At 35.6% G+C, this 15,266-nt stretch overlaps 2 protein-coding genes across 10 annotated transcripts in view; one reads left to right on the forward strand and one right to left on the reverse strand.

Moving 5' to 3' along the window:
• The window catches only part of MACC1 (MET transcriptional regulator MACC1), a 319,768-nt gene that overhangs the window by 230,490 nt on the left and 74,012 nt on the right, over positions 1-15,266 (reverse strand). For all 6 annotated transcript variants that reach the window (XM_054692410.1, XM_054692411.1, XM_054692414.1 and 3 more), the window contains one exon: positions 8,475-8,590. The gene's annotated coding sequence lies outside the window, so the exon portion shown is untranslated. The remainder of the gene's footprint in view (positions 1-8,474; positions 8,591-15,266) is intronic.
• Positions 1-15,266, forward strand: part of ITGB8 (integrin subunit beta 8) — an 87,295-nt gene that overhangs the window by 45,018 nt on the left and 27,011 nt on the right. For 3 of the 4 annotated variants that reach the window (XM_037508837.2, XM_037508844.2, XM_037508850.2), the window contains exons 4-6: positions 6,359-6,605; positions 7,908-8,073; positions 8,771-8,929. In XM_037508837.2, coding sequence (XP_037364734.1) covers positions 6,359-6,605; positions 7,908-8,073; positions 8,771-8,929 — 572 coding nt within the window. Of the gene's footprint in view, positions 1-1,916; positions 2,461-6,358; positions 6,606-7,907; positions 8,074-8,770; positions 8,930-15,266 lie in introns of those variants that run through there. The other variant, XM_054692417.1, reaches the window with a different exon arrangement.

A 15,266-nucleotide genomic window follows, 5' to 3' on the forward strand; every position in this document is an offset into this window, starting at 1 on the left:
ACTATGCATTGGAGCAAAGAAAGTTTGTTCAATAAATGGTGCTGGGAAAACTGGGTCGCTACGTGCAAAAGAATGAAGCTTGACCACTACCTCACACCATACACAAAAACCAACTCAAGATGGATTAAAGAACTAGACATAACACTGAAACCATAAAATACATAGAAGGAAATATAGGCGAAACACTACGTGATATGCACATCAAAAACATCTTTACAGACACATCACCCAAAGCAGCGATAGTGAAGGCAAAGATAAACAGCTGGGACTACATCAAATTAAAGAGCTTCTGCACAGCAAAAGAGACAATAACAAAAACAGAGAGAAACCCCACCGACTGGGAGAACATTTTTGCACACAACACTAACGATAAAGGACTGATCACAAAAATCTGCAAAGAGCTGATGAGACTCAACACAAAGAAAATAATCCAGTCAAAAAATGGGCAGAAGAGCTAAAAAGAAACTTCTCTGAAGAGGAAATGCATATGGCCAACAGGCATATGAAAAAATGTTCAACATCACTTGTCATCAGGGAAATGCAAATCAAGACTACCATGAGATACCATCTTACACCAGTGAGAATGGCACATATTAAAAAAAACTAGCAACAACAAATGTTGGCAAGGATGTGGAGAAAAAGGAACTCTCCTGCACTGTTGGCAGGAGTGCAAACTGGTCCAAACACTATGGAGAGCTGTGTGCAGATTTCTGGACCTACTAAACAAAGAGCTTCCATATGATCCAGCAATTCCACCCCTAGGTATTTACCCAAAGGACACAGAAACATCAATTCCATAGAGCACCTGCACCCCTATGTTTATAGCACCACTGTTTACAATAGCTGAGCTAAGGAAACAACCCAAATGCCCAAAAATAGATGACTGGATCAAGAAGATGTGGTACATATACACCATGGAACATTATTCAGCATTCAAAAAACATAAACACATGCAATTTGCAGCAACATGGATGGCGCAGGAAGGGATCATGCTCAGCGAAATAAGCCAGAAAGAAAAAGAAAAATACCGGATGGTCTCACTCATAGCAGGAATCTAGAAAACTTAAATAAGGGACCAGGAAAATGAATAACTATAAGAAAGTGAAAATCAAAATCAACAAAAAACTATGAACCAGAGACACTCTATGGGGGTTGGGGGGCAGAGAGGGGAGGGATTGGGGTCAAAATAAGGGGGTTGCAATTATATAGGGAATATAAAAATAAAATTTATTAAAAAAAAGACATGCCAGCTTTAGAGAATACATAAAGCTCTGTTTTACTAATTCCAGATATGCAGAAATATCACTTTTCATATATAGAAGTCTGTTCCACCAACACACATATGAAAGTTAAGGGTTTGATATAATACATACTTTAGTGTAAAATGCACTTATGTCCTAATATTGATTGTGCTTTTTTATAATTATCACTTTATTTTTATGTGATAAAAATTTATAACTTTCAACATAGCATGCATTAATATTTTTAATATTTCATGACTATTTCTATTAAGGCATATATTAAGTAAATTTTTAAAGAGTGTTAGTAAAACTATAAATGTACATATAATGTATAATCAAATATTTAAAATAAGACATAAAACATTTCTTTCTTACTTCTGACACTTATTTTCTTATTTTAACCTCTTATGGAAAAATATTAACAGAAACAGACTCCTGAACTTAGTTTACAATATCTAAAACACTAAAATGAAATCTTTAAGAAGATAGATGACAGAAGGAAATTCACAAATTTTGCTTCAGAAATAAAAAACTTATATCAGGATTAGTGTAATCTTTCTCTAATTCACCAATTCAAAAAAAGTATTAAACTTGAAGCATTTTAATACTGTAATGAATATTTTTATTTATTTAATATTATTTAAAATGTACTATTTGTCAGGTATTCTTCCTAAATTCAGAATTTTTTTCACAAAACATAAAAAATGAGAAATAGTACATTTTCTCGCCCATCCATCCCTGACACATAGACCTCTTTTTATATCTCAAAGAAATTAGAAATATTCTGGGTCTTATTTCAAACCAATCTCAAACCAGGGGCCTTCTCTTTTCCCAGCTCAACTATAATGGATAGAAACTGGCTACCTTACCTTCTCCTACAGGTTTCAACATTCTACTGTTATTTTTCAGCTTAATCTTACACAGAATGTTTTTAGTTACCTGTTCCTAATGTTCAGTCATATTTGGTGCAGCAAGTACTACTTTCAAAGATGTTTGCACCATTAGCTAAGTTATATAAACTCATCCTAACAACTTTTACTTGTTTGAGCTATTCAAATTGTACTGGCAATTGCCCTAGGTAGGTCTCAATTTTCTTCCAACACCTCTTTTTTTATTCTATGTCACTAACTCTCTTCTTCTTTTTAAAGTTAATTGAAGGAATAAGGATTTGAGCCTTTGGAATCTCAAAGTGTGAGGCTGAAACTTTTCTAGTGATAATGTAAGTTGTGGCATAAATATTGAGGACCACATAATATTCTTTTCCTCTTAAAGATGGAAAGTAATCTCTCCCTGCACTATGGAAAAGAAGCCATAGGTATTAGTTCCTTACTGTGATGAATATGTGGGCCTTTTGAAATGCCGTATCAAAATGTGCTTCAAATACAGTTAAGTTAAAAAAACTTGAGTGGGCGTGCATGTACCAAACCCAGAGGCTTCAGAGATGAGTAAGTTTTCACCCTAATATTGCTTACAATTTAGTAATAGTAATAGTAATAATAATGATTACCTGCGTGTGTGTGCGTGCGCACACATGCACACGTGTGTGCACATGTGCACACACGGACCAAATACTATGGTAAATACCTTACATTTATTATCTTTATCTCATTTAGCAGCTCTTAGTCACTAAAAGTATCTACACACCCCCACTTATCTCTCAGAATAGCACTTCACTGCTGCCTGCATCACAATGGTGATGGTCACAGATGTTAAGTCTTATTTTAGATGTGTTTCTCCTCATCCAATATATTCAAAACCTCTTCATTAACATCTTTGAGCCCTGGGCTGGTTGCATCCCATTATGAACTGAGTGGGGATTTATCTAGAGACAGCATATCCATGAAAAGGTAATTCGGGTTCTAAAAGAAGATTTCTCCCTCATATATAACTACTCAACTCAAAGCCAACTTGAGAGTATATTGTGCGGAGTATCTCAAACTTGGATCAAAACATGGTAATTTCACACTTGGCACCTTGTTCTTTATCAAGCAGAGTGGGGCTTGGGTTCAGCCAACCTTAAACTGACTACCTAAAGCTAGATCCACAGAGGCAATGCAGTTTCAATGTAGTCACTGCTGTTCTTACTGAGACCTCAGGCATTCTGAAGTCTTCAACAGAACCAGATGCATGTGTTAATACCAGCATTTATGTAACCCAAGCTACAGCAGCCTATATCTCCAGCCCTGAGCATTTGACAAAGTTTCTTACTGCCCTCTTTTTTGCTAAGTCCAGGAAAACCAGGTGAATATCTGATATATTTTGCAATGACTATGAAGACATTCATTCATATTGGACATTCACCATAAAAATACAATGATCTGGGCCTCCCTGGTGGCGCAGTGGTTGAGCGCTGGGTTGCGAAGCTGCCCGGAGCCTCTGCGGCGCCGGTTTGATCCCCGGCTGCTCCCTGGCCACCCGAGGAGGGTCCCACATGGCGCGCAGACCTCTCCTGCTGCCCACTGCTCCCCTCAGCAGTGTACTTCGGTCCTTCTGCCTGCTCTGCTCCCCGCTCTGGCTCTGGTGAATTCTCTCACCCTCCCGCGCTTCTGACTGTACCCAGTGCTTGTATAAACAAAAAACAAACAAACAAACAAATAAATAAATAACACAATAAAAAAAAAATACAATGATCAATTAAAACAAAAATACCACATGGACACTGCCTAATGCCCTTAGCCAACTGCCCAAGTCAGTAGGTAAAATAAGAAAAAAAATTTCAAAACTATATATCTGTACCAAAAGATTTTGATATACTGACTTACATAAGCTTTTCCACATGAACCACACTCCCCAGTTATGCTCTATTTCTATTTCTCAACAATCTGGGCCTATCTACTAGATGCTAATATTCTCTTGAATTGAACTTATGTACCCAAATTGTAGGCCCCATGGTGTAATGGTTAGCACTCTGGACTCAACTTCCTCACCCAAATTACAGGACACTTCCACAAGAACAGGTTTTTTTCCAACATATAGTCAAAAAGCAGAGGAATACATATTCTCTGGAGGTAGCCCACCTCCTGAAGGGAAGGTGTAAAAGAATTGATGGTGCCAGACTACACTAAAAAATTAACTAGCAGTATTACAGCAAAGGGCTATAAATATATTATATTTCCTGCATATAAAAGTAAATTAGGAAAGAGTATATAGCTTCCTACTCCCATTATTTTTATTTACTAGGAAATTTTACTATTTCGAAGACATTCAGTGCTCTAGCTAAAAAAAAATCTGATTTGTGAAATAATTCAAAAGAAAATATTGCTAATTTTAAGTATATTAAGATAGAAAATATGATTTGACAAAAATTCACTCCAAATATTCTCCACAAATAATTAATGACTTACAAAGCATTTGCTTTATTGTTTATAAAAGTAAAATTCATAAATTTCCTGTATTTGAATTGATAACTTTTCATCACATACTTTTTTTTTAAGATTTATTTTTTATTTACACAATAGCTGGGGTACAGGCCAGAGGCGCAGGAGGGTGAGAGGATTCACCAGAGACAGAGTGGGGAACAGAACAGGCAGGCGAACCTAAAGCACTGCTGAGGGGAACAGCGGGCGCGACAGGAGAGGTCTGCCGCACCACTTTTCATCACATACTTAAGAAAATTAACTATGAGATACCAACTCTATAGGGTGATGATCCTCTTATACAGGGACACAAGTCCTTATCAAATCATAATGGACAGAGAAGTATATAAAACTGTATCCCAGTTGTCCTGAGGAGGCTCCCACATATCTCCTATTGATGACCTTCTCTTCTCATCCAGTTCCTTTGCTTCTGTGACCCGTCTTGAACAGGTATTGCTTGAGCACCCACTGTGCTCTGGACAAATGCTGTCCCGTACCCAGCCTAGGTCCTCAGTCTGGCACAGCTGGGGACCATTTCTTACATTACTGTCTCATTCCTTCTCATGATAAGTGTTAGGTAGAATCTTATCAACTAATTCATTATGAGGTACTAATTATTTTAAATAGCTTCATATACTACTAAGGACCAAATTTTTCACATCTCATAAGTAAATGTGCCTTAACACAAAAGAATAAACTTACACCTACATACAACAGATAAGCTAACAAGATAACTTCAGCTTTTCTTCAAATTAGAAAGCCACAGTTAGCCACTTATCACCTATTCCCTTGAGACAGAATGCTGCTTACTTTTTTGTGTCGTGCTTTTCTAGATTCTAAGAAAAATAAACGTTTATGCTGTTGGGGTGCAAATAAATCATCCCATACTCTTCTGAAAGCTTCTCAGGTTGGATGAGTAATTAAAACAGCATTAAATGGGTTAGCAAAGAAAAACAATGAGTTTAATGACATTTATATGGAGAAACTACATGGTTGTAAATTCTAAAGGATAATGGAATAGACCAAGAATATTTAGCCTGCATTTTAGGACCTACGGCATCACTAACACAAAAGGGGAAACTTCACATGACAGAAAAGGAGGAGATAACCTTATCCTTACTCTGAGAGCAAAGATGAGATTCATAGAACATGTTAACTGGTAAACCTAGAAATGAGTGAGACCCCCCAAGCTACAGTCTTCTGGGTCATAAAAGGGAGAACAGTGATTATTTTTTCAGTTAGGAAAAGGACAGAAACGTAGGACAGAATTTAGGTTAAGAATTTTGGCAAGAGCCGGAGCTGCTCCTAACCTTCAGCATCATCAATGCTTTCAACCCAAAACAATATTCATTCTTTAAGCAGCTTTCTGAAGCTCGGAGAACTATGATTAAGCTCTAAATGTCATATCAAGGTGACAAATGGCCTACTCCGGGCCTACTGAGAAAAGTCTACAGGATTCTTTTAGGGAGACTGACCCCACAATTTGGTGATAAATATATCCCCTATTTACAGTGAGCTGGTCCATTTGTTATTATCTCTGTCTGCCTCAGAGAATTGTGGGAATTACATTGTAAAAGTTGGGGACTAACAAATTGCTAAGGTTTTTTAATTACATTATAATCATTCCAGAATATTCCTGACTTCATTCATTATGCACAAATTTGTGATAACTGTTCTATATCTAAAATGTGAATGATTTATTGACAGCTTATCCTACAATGTTTAAAACAAATACGACATGTTTGTCTCTCTTTGAACTAGGAGCTGAAACTAATTTCATGCTAAAAATTCATCCTCTGAAGAAATATCCTGTGGATCTTTATTATCTGGTTGATGTCTCAGCATCAATGCACAATAATATTGAAAAATTAAATTCTGTTGGAAATGATTTATCTAGAAAAATGGCATTTTTCTCCCATGACTTCCGTCTTGGATTTGGCTCATATGTTGATAAAACAGTCTCACCATATATTAGCATCCACCCAGAAAGGATTCATAATCAATGCAGGTATCTAGTGTTTGATGTGGATTTCACAACTCCAAATGAAATTTTTTTAATTAAAAAAAATCACTGTTTTTATATATGACTTACTAAATTTTTAAATTGTTGTCTTAGTAAATGAAAAATAAAAATGTTTGGAGAGGAGGTATCTGAAAACTTCTGAGATTATCTGTAGCTTAGACCTTTTAATCTTGTATTTCATCAAACACAGTTCCCTTAGTTCTTATCACAAAACCACAAATAATATTAGTAATTTATGATAAATCTCCAATAATCTGGCTGTAATATATAAATACTTTTTAGGAAATTTTTATATTTCTCCCTTCTGATTGTTCCAAATTTCTGCAATTAAGATTGTCAAATCTTACAGTACTTATAATACAAGTACTGCATCTATCTTTTGATTGATGTACTGTGAATTTTTTTACAATAATGTTGCTTATGAGGTAACTTCAAAAAAAGTTCTGCTATAAGGTCAAAAGATGAGAAACCACTTGCTAAGAAGAGCCCTTTTCCATGCCATTTTGGAAATCTGGTTCTAAATAGCACTTGCCTCAGTATGAAAGGAGAACTGACCTTACAAATTCCTCATACAATATTAAATTAACTTGTTGAATCTTCAGGAAGAAATTAATGTGTTCAGTTTCTCCTTTATAAAATATTTTATTTTAACATCTTCTTTTCTACTTCCATAAATTGCCTAGATTATTTTGCAGTACACACACTAATTGACCAAAGCAACTCAGCTATATTTTGTAATGGAAGAGGATGCACATAACTCCTGACGTTTCATGCACCTAAAGAATGACTCTCACGTTCTGGGATATCATAGAATTTTCAAAACAATTTTAATGAATTTTGATTGTTCATCAATAATTCCACACCAGATTCACTTAAAACATCAGTACATTAAACATTTCTGGCCATTATATTTCAACCAAGTTCCCAAAAACATCTCCCAAAAAGTGTTTAGCTTTCCCATGGTCAGCTGTAATTGGAAATCACTTCAAATTCTTACCTCCTCTTAGACATTCTCAGCATACAATAGCATAATAGAGTATCAAACATTAGTATCCAACATGTTTAGTCTTTCTTACTTTTTGAATACCAAACCACCATATTCCATTTCCAAAATAATATTCAACAGTGTAAAGTATAGCTTTTCCTCTAATAAAATTTCCTTGGCCAAGAAAAAAAAAATATTCTCTTCACACGTCAAACACACTACTTTACCATGACAAGTACTTTAGAGTTTTAAAGGAAATAGGATAGAAAGCAAAATAGATTTGCATTTTTCTCTCCATATAGTGACTACAATTTAGATTGTATGCCTCCCCATGGATACATCCATGTGCTCTCTTTGACGGAGAACATAACTGAATTTGAAAAAGCTGTTCACAGACAGAAGATTTCTGGAAATATAGATACACCTGAAGGAGGTTTTGATGCTATGCTTCAGGCAGCTGTCTGTGAGGTAAGAAATTTCACATTATTCTGTGCTTGTTCAGATGCAAATTTCCCAAGAGTTAAGAATTTTCATTTTCTCTTTGATTTATGGAGTAATAATGGCATAAAAGAATACTTTTCTTCTATCTCTCATTCATCACTCTCATTCATTTTGAGGTGCATTAGGACAAATGGGCTAAATTAGAAGAGGTTATAAATAAATAAAAGAGAAAGGATAACTTACGCACTTGGAAAGTTCTTCCCAAAGGGGCTACTTTTTTTTTTTAATTATATTATTTTTAATTGAAGTAGCATTGTTTTACAATACTGCATATGATTTAGGGGTATAGGTTCACACCTCTTCCGATGTATATCACCACATCCACTAGCAAAACACCCACAATCCTCCACCATGTTATTTTCACTCACCACTCTCCAAAGAAGAACCAACAATTGTCTTATGTTGCAGTGGGTACTGTGCACTTTGTGAAACTGGCTTGTCTTTCCATTAGAAATCTCTAGCCATGAGTAGTATGGTCAAATGGCTGTAGTAAAACAGAAGATACATAAATGAAATTTAGTACTGTTTATATAATAGTATTGTATTTATGCACATCATTCCAGGCTGCCTTAATTTTTGATTCAAGTAAATGTTTATACTTGAGAAAAGACCACACCCCAGATCTATGTGATTGTACAAGGTCTAACTATATATTTATTTTCAGAGTCACATTGGATGGCGAAAAGAAGCTAAAAGACTGCTGCTGGTGATGACAGATCAGACATCTCATCTTGCTCTTGATAGCAAATTGGCAGGCATAGTGGTACCAAATGATGGAAACTGTCATCTGAAAAACAACGTCTATGTCAGATCAACAAGCATGGTAACGTAGACAATCGCCTTGAAATAGTAAGGTTTCTCTTGGTTCAGGTATGAGTTTAAAGTAGCAGTTCATCTACTGTTGTATCAAGAAGTTACTTAATTTAACTTTATAGAGAGCCAGGTTAAGCTATGAAAAAAACTTAGGAATAGTGCAGTCTACAAATGCTGATCCAAAAATATAAGGCTAGGGCCTCCCTAGTGGCGCAGCGGTTGAGCGCTGGTTTGCGAAGCTGCCCGCAGCCTCTGAGGCGCCGGTTCGATCCCCGGCTGCTCCCCGGCCACCGGATGAGGGTCCCACATGGTGTGCAGACTTCTCCTGCCGCCCGCTGCTCCCCTCAGCAGTGTACTTCGGTCTTTCTGCCTGCTCTGCTCCCCGCTCTGGCTCTGGTGAATTCTCTCACCCTCCTGCACTTCTGACTGTACCCAGTGCATGTATAAACAAACAAACGAATAAATAAATAAAAAAACACATGCCTCTTTAAAATAAAAATATATATATAAGGCTAAAGTACTTTGACAACAAATTTTTAATTGTTGATTCTCTGATGTGCTACAAAGCACTGCTTTACTTATGATAAAAGTTTATTTTATGCAACTGTGAAAAACCTAAAAAGGAAAAAAAAAAACACGCTGTTGCTATATACAAATAAACATGTCTTATACTATTAGTGACAAAAATGTACTGAACCTGAGGAATCTTCACAGATTTAGGCTGAATATAAATAAAAACTAGAGTGGGTTAAAAAAGAAGTAAAACAAGTCCTGCTTTCAATATTCTGCACCTCACTCCTTCCCTCTGATGCTTGTCTCTATGTAGAGCTTCTCTTTTTAAATCAGTGAATACAGAGATTCTTTCCTGAGGATTAACTTAAGCTATGAATCATGTTTAAGTACATCTCCTAAAACCACATATTAGCTATTTCTACATGTAGACTATCAACTACACAAAGCATCATTTATTTATGATATTGAGACCTATTTTTACAGTCATACAAATATTATAGCAGAAACTTCCAAACTTTTTCAAATCTTTCCACTCTAGTGTCTCAGTCCCTGGTGCCATAAGACAAAAAAAAACAAAACATACACACACACAAAAAAAAAAAAAACCCTGACAGTTTTGTTTAGTAAGTAGTTAGGTCCAAAAAACTATTAGCCAGTTAAAAAAAAAAAAATAGTGTGCGTGCACGTACACACACACACACGATTAGTATGATTCTTAGTAAATAACTTACTAATGGAACTTCCCAAGCCTTGAAATCAAATTGGGTATCACCTCCCTCATTTCCTATTCCAAACTGATTTTCAAGTGGCTGATCTTTGAAAAAAGGTATGATGTCATTTAAAGTAAAAGAACTAAAAGTAATCTTAAACTGTGGACTGCCTCTATCCGATAAGTCATGGGTTCCTGACATGCCACGGATGGCTGTGTTTCCCTTGAAAATTAAAAATAGGGGCCTCCCTAGTGGCACAAGGGGTTAATCTCAGCAACATGTAGCAATCTGCAGCCACTGCAGCAGGAGTTCTATCCCGAGCCAGGTTGGTGACCCACATGGTGCACCAGACCTCGCCTGTCTCGCCCACTGCTCCCCTTAGCACTGTATTTTAGTAGATCCATTTGTTCTGCTCCCCACTCTGTCTCTGGTAAATCCTCTCACCCCCTACACCTCTGGCCTGTACCCCCATTCTTGCATGCATAAATAAATAAATCTTTAAAAAAATTGAAATATTTAAAAATTGAACTTCCTGATGAATAGACTGTGGTGCTAAAAGGCACCACATGCAATTTGGGAACTGCAATATTAGAAGCATATAAATTATAGTGAAATTTGTGTGGGTCCCATGAGTAAAATTTAAATAGTTTAGTTAATCTGAATTACCCTACCAGATTTATTTAAAGTCTTGAGAAGCAACTTATTATTGCATAAAACATGTTCAATTCGGTTGGTTTAGTCTCTTAAAAGTAGTCTCAAAACGTAAAGATTATAGAAGGTAACTAGAGCTTGAATTTAAAAATTTAGGCTTTGGAATAATGCCAATAGCATCTTTCCCTTCCTAATTGTGTTCTACCTGGCCACATTTTGCTTTGGTAGACCCATCCACTTAAACTTAGTCATTTCTTATCTGTTCTTCCTTTCATTTAACCTCTCTTTATCAAAGGTAGAGCTCTAATTTATTTGCTAGGGAGTGGAAAAGGACAAAAGAGAAACTATTTTGTTGTGAGACAAGTAGTTTTTTTTTTTTTTAAGAGAAAATAATCAGTTATTCTTAAACTGCATTGCATTATTCTTTTAAGTTTTGCCAAGTCACTGAAGTTATTACTCCAAACTTGTGGTTAGGGACAGTGCTGCTATTCATCTAGAAAGGATTTCTTAAGGCAATGAAATTCATGACTTTAGACATATGCCATTCCATATAACCTTACAGAAAGAAAATATAATTCTGGTGGAATTTTACACAGTATTTGGGTTTTATGGCATCAAGGATTTGGACACTGTCAGGAGAATTTTAAAAGAATGCTTTTATCTCATTTATCCCAGGTTTGTGTTTTAAGGAATTCTTTTCTAAGAATTTTTTGCTCCCCCCTCATTTCTAGGGACACTTCCCTTAAACAAAAGTTGAAGGATTTCTGTTGATCCTTGCTCATGAATTGTATTTACAAGATATACTGCTCCGAAACCCCCTATATGTAAGGCTACCCTAAACTTGACTCTGAGTATATTTTAATACTCATTTTAAAATGACTCTCATCTTCTCTTATTTGGTCAATATAGAGGAATTTCTAAAGGTGTAATTTAGACAATTAAGCAAACACTTTGCTTTTTAGCTTAATCTACAGCAGTCAGTATCAGTAATGAATGATATCTGAGCTTCTTGGTCCAAAACTCTGGAAAAAAGGGATAATTATGACAGCCCTACAGAATTGTAAAGATGCATTTTACATTCTATACAGTGGTTGCTATAGTGGTTTCAGTTAATAAATACTCACAAAATGGTAGTTATTATTCTGGAGTTCACATTGTTATGTGTACAAGCAAACTCAGACCTGTGAAATTTGGATATTAGAGTTTTATCATTTATATCCTCTTATAAATAAAAGAACCAAAGAGAAAAAATGGGAATAGAAAATGCTAAGTAAGTTGACTAAGAACAGACAGAAAGTTAAGTGGCAAAGATGAGGCTCAATTCAGTTCAATCTTACATTAAAATATGAATTTTTAACCACTTTGTCCATGTCTCAATGAAAAATTAGAAGAAACAGAACAAAGCAGTTCTTGGCTTTTTTATATTTTATAACTATACCAGAAAGACTCTGGTCTTTCTTATAGAAAAAATAAAGCAGCTAATTTGGCTTAATAAACTATAAAACACATTATAATTTAAAATAGTTTATACAGTGCTGTGTATTTTATATAGCTGTTGGAAATGGTGTTATAATATTGAATAAATTACATTTTCTAATGCTTTATCTCTAAGAATTGTAATGAAAAACTTGAAGTGTAATGTACAGTAATATTTTATAATATACAGTAATAATAGCTTAAAATGTTACATTATTTTTTAAATGGTAGAAGTTAGTATAAAAATTGTTAATGGTATAGAAGACAGCTTATTAATATACTGAGGGTCTGGAATTTCACCTTGTCTCCCCACCCAGTTACTACAGCATAACTGTCAGCTTTGCTCAAAGCCTGCCTCACAATGATTCACCCCACCCTTGGTGAATACCAAAAATAACACCACAGTGTCCAATAAAAATGAAAGGAGGCTAAAGGAGCAAGTATTTAGAAGCACACAGGTCATTCAATGAACACTTATTAATGGGATTTTCAAATATTGCTGATTCTCAGTCCTGGACCAAAGAGATGCAAATAGGAAAGATCCTACTATACTCCTAATTGTGTATGATAACTTAGGTTTGTTGTTTCTCTACTCAATTGTGCATGTACATACGTGTGTGTGTATGTGTGTGTGATGTTTCACCATATTATCAGTGCTTTGTCACTTCTATCATGTTACTTTGTCACTTTTATCACTCCTCAGAATTCAGCTAGGGCCGTCTTTATGGCTCCTTTCCTCCTACCTACTGTCTTATTCGGATAGACAAACTGTTCACCATCTTAAAGGACTGAAGCTGAATTGAAGAAGACAGAGTAGCCATTACTAGAGTTTGCTTTCTCATGGGCAAAAAAAAACCAAAAAACAAAAAACCCAATGTTCTGCCACTGACTTCCTATGCAACTTTGTTTAACATGTTCTTGACTTACTCAAAAGCATTCTCTTTACAAAACATTCTTTTTTGCCATATATATCAATAACAGATTATATTCACTTTTTCTAGAACTATACATGAAGAAAAGGAGTCAGAGAAGTTAGCTTTACAAATTCAGTCCATAACTTTGCTACCTGAGTTAACAATCATTCCTAAAGTTATTACATCTTTCAGTGGTTTTGTTTTTGTTTTGTTTTTCCTGAGAGGGCTATTTCTGGCATTTTCAAATTCAGAGAAAATCATTTATAATTAATGTTGATATAAAGCAGGATCCCATTTAAAGATACAATTTTACTCATTAAGAGACCTGTTAATTATTTTTGCTGCTTTGTAACTAAAAGGAATAGTCCTCAACTTCAGAAAGTGTGTTAAATGTCTCTCTGATTCTCTCTTCTTTGTCTTAGACACAAACAAATATAAATGCTAATTCACTGAGTACTAATTTTGCACTAGGCACTGTACTGAGTATTACAGCTTATGTTACTTCATTCTTTACCACACCTCATGTTACAGATGAGGAAGCTGAAACTTACAGACATCAGATTAATTTATATAAGGTCAAGAGTTACTATAAATATCAGTTCAAGATCCACACCTAAGCAACCTAATAATAAAGTCCATCAATGTGCTTCAACCTGATCCTTCATTGTGCAGACTCTATTTATTATCACTGACCTTGAAATAGGAGATCAGCCACACTTTTCACTTAGCTCATTAATCATCATCACACCCATCCACTATGGATAAAGTGGAGAGAGAGGGTAAATATCTTGCCCAGGGAACTTGACTCTTAAGTATCTGGCTTGTTCGCTATGCCACAATCTTTGTACTGTCTCAGTAGTTACCGCCTTTCAGGAAACCAGGGAATGCAAGTGCTTTTGATGACACTGAAATGGAGCTATAGTAGGAGTTATTTTTTTGTATCCTTAAGAATATTGAATTCCGGGGCCTCCCCAGTGGCGCAGCGATTGAGCGCTGGGCTGCGAAGCTGCCTGCAGCCTCTGCAGTGCTGGTTCAATCCCCGGCCGCTGGCGAGGGTCCCACATGGCATGCAGACCTCTACTGCCACGCTCGCTGCTCCCCTTAGCAGTGTACTTCGTCAGTCTGCCTGTTATGCCCCTCGCTCTGGCTCTGGTGAATTCTCTCACCCTCCCACATTTCTGACAGTACCCAGTGCTTGTATAAATAAATAAATTAATTAAAAAATAATAAAAAAAGAATATTGAATTCCAACATTTTTGCAAAATAATTATTCTAAATGTTAAGCACTTGAAAAAGATGTACTTCCTAGACCCAAGTTTATATAGTGTTTCTAATTTTGCACAATAGCAAATCCTATATCTATATCATTTTATCCCAGATGCCACTATTTCAACTTTCTTCATAGCTGTGTAATATTCCATTTAATATATGCTCCATAATTTCTCTATCTGTTCACTTGTTGAGGGGCACTTGGATTGGTTCCATGATTTGCCAATTGTAAAGAGTGCTGCTATGTATGTAGATAGATATTTCCGTATTAGATTTTCATATTATTTGGATAAATACTTAATAGTGGTAATGCTGGTTTAGACAGAATTTCCGTTTTTATTTTCTTGAGAATTCTCCATACCACAGGGGCTGTATCAGCTTGCATTCCCATCAACAGTGGCTAAGAGTTCCTTTTTCACTGCAACCTTGCCAACATTTTGTTAATTTGATTCTTTTTTATATGGTTCATTCTCACAGGGGTGATGTGAGATCTCAGTGTGGTTTTAATTTGCATTTCTCTTATAATAAGTTATGCTGAACATTTTTTTATATATCCATAGGCCATTTGAATGTCTTCTGAGATCCTTTGCCCATTTTTTAATTGGGTCATTTGTTTCTTTGTTGTTGGATTGGAAATTAACCCCTTGTCAGATGTATGGTATGGAAATATTTTTTCCCATTCTGTAGGCTATCTTTTTGTTTTTGTGATGGTTTCTTTTGAGGCACAAACTTTTAAGTTTGATGTAGTCCCATGTATTTATTTTTGCTTTTGTTCCCTTGCTGTTGGGATTATATTCCCAAATACATCTTTGTA

This window comes from Talpa occidentalis, unplaced genomic scaffold (genome assembly GCF_014898055.3).
Source record: "Talpa occidentalis isolate TD23 unplaced genomic scaffold, MPIMG_talOcc4v2.1, whole genome shotgun sequence".
In the NCBI taxonomy this organism is placed as follows: Eukaryota; Metazoa; Chordata; class Mammalia; order Eulipotyphla; family Talpidae; genus Talpa; species Talpa occidentalis.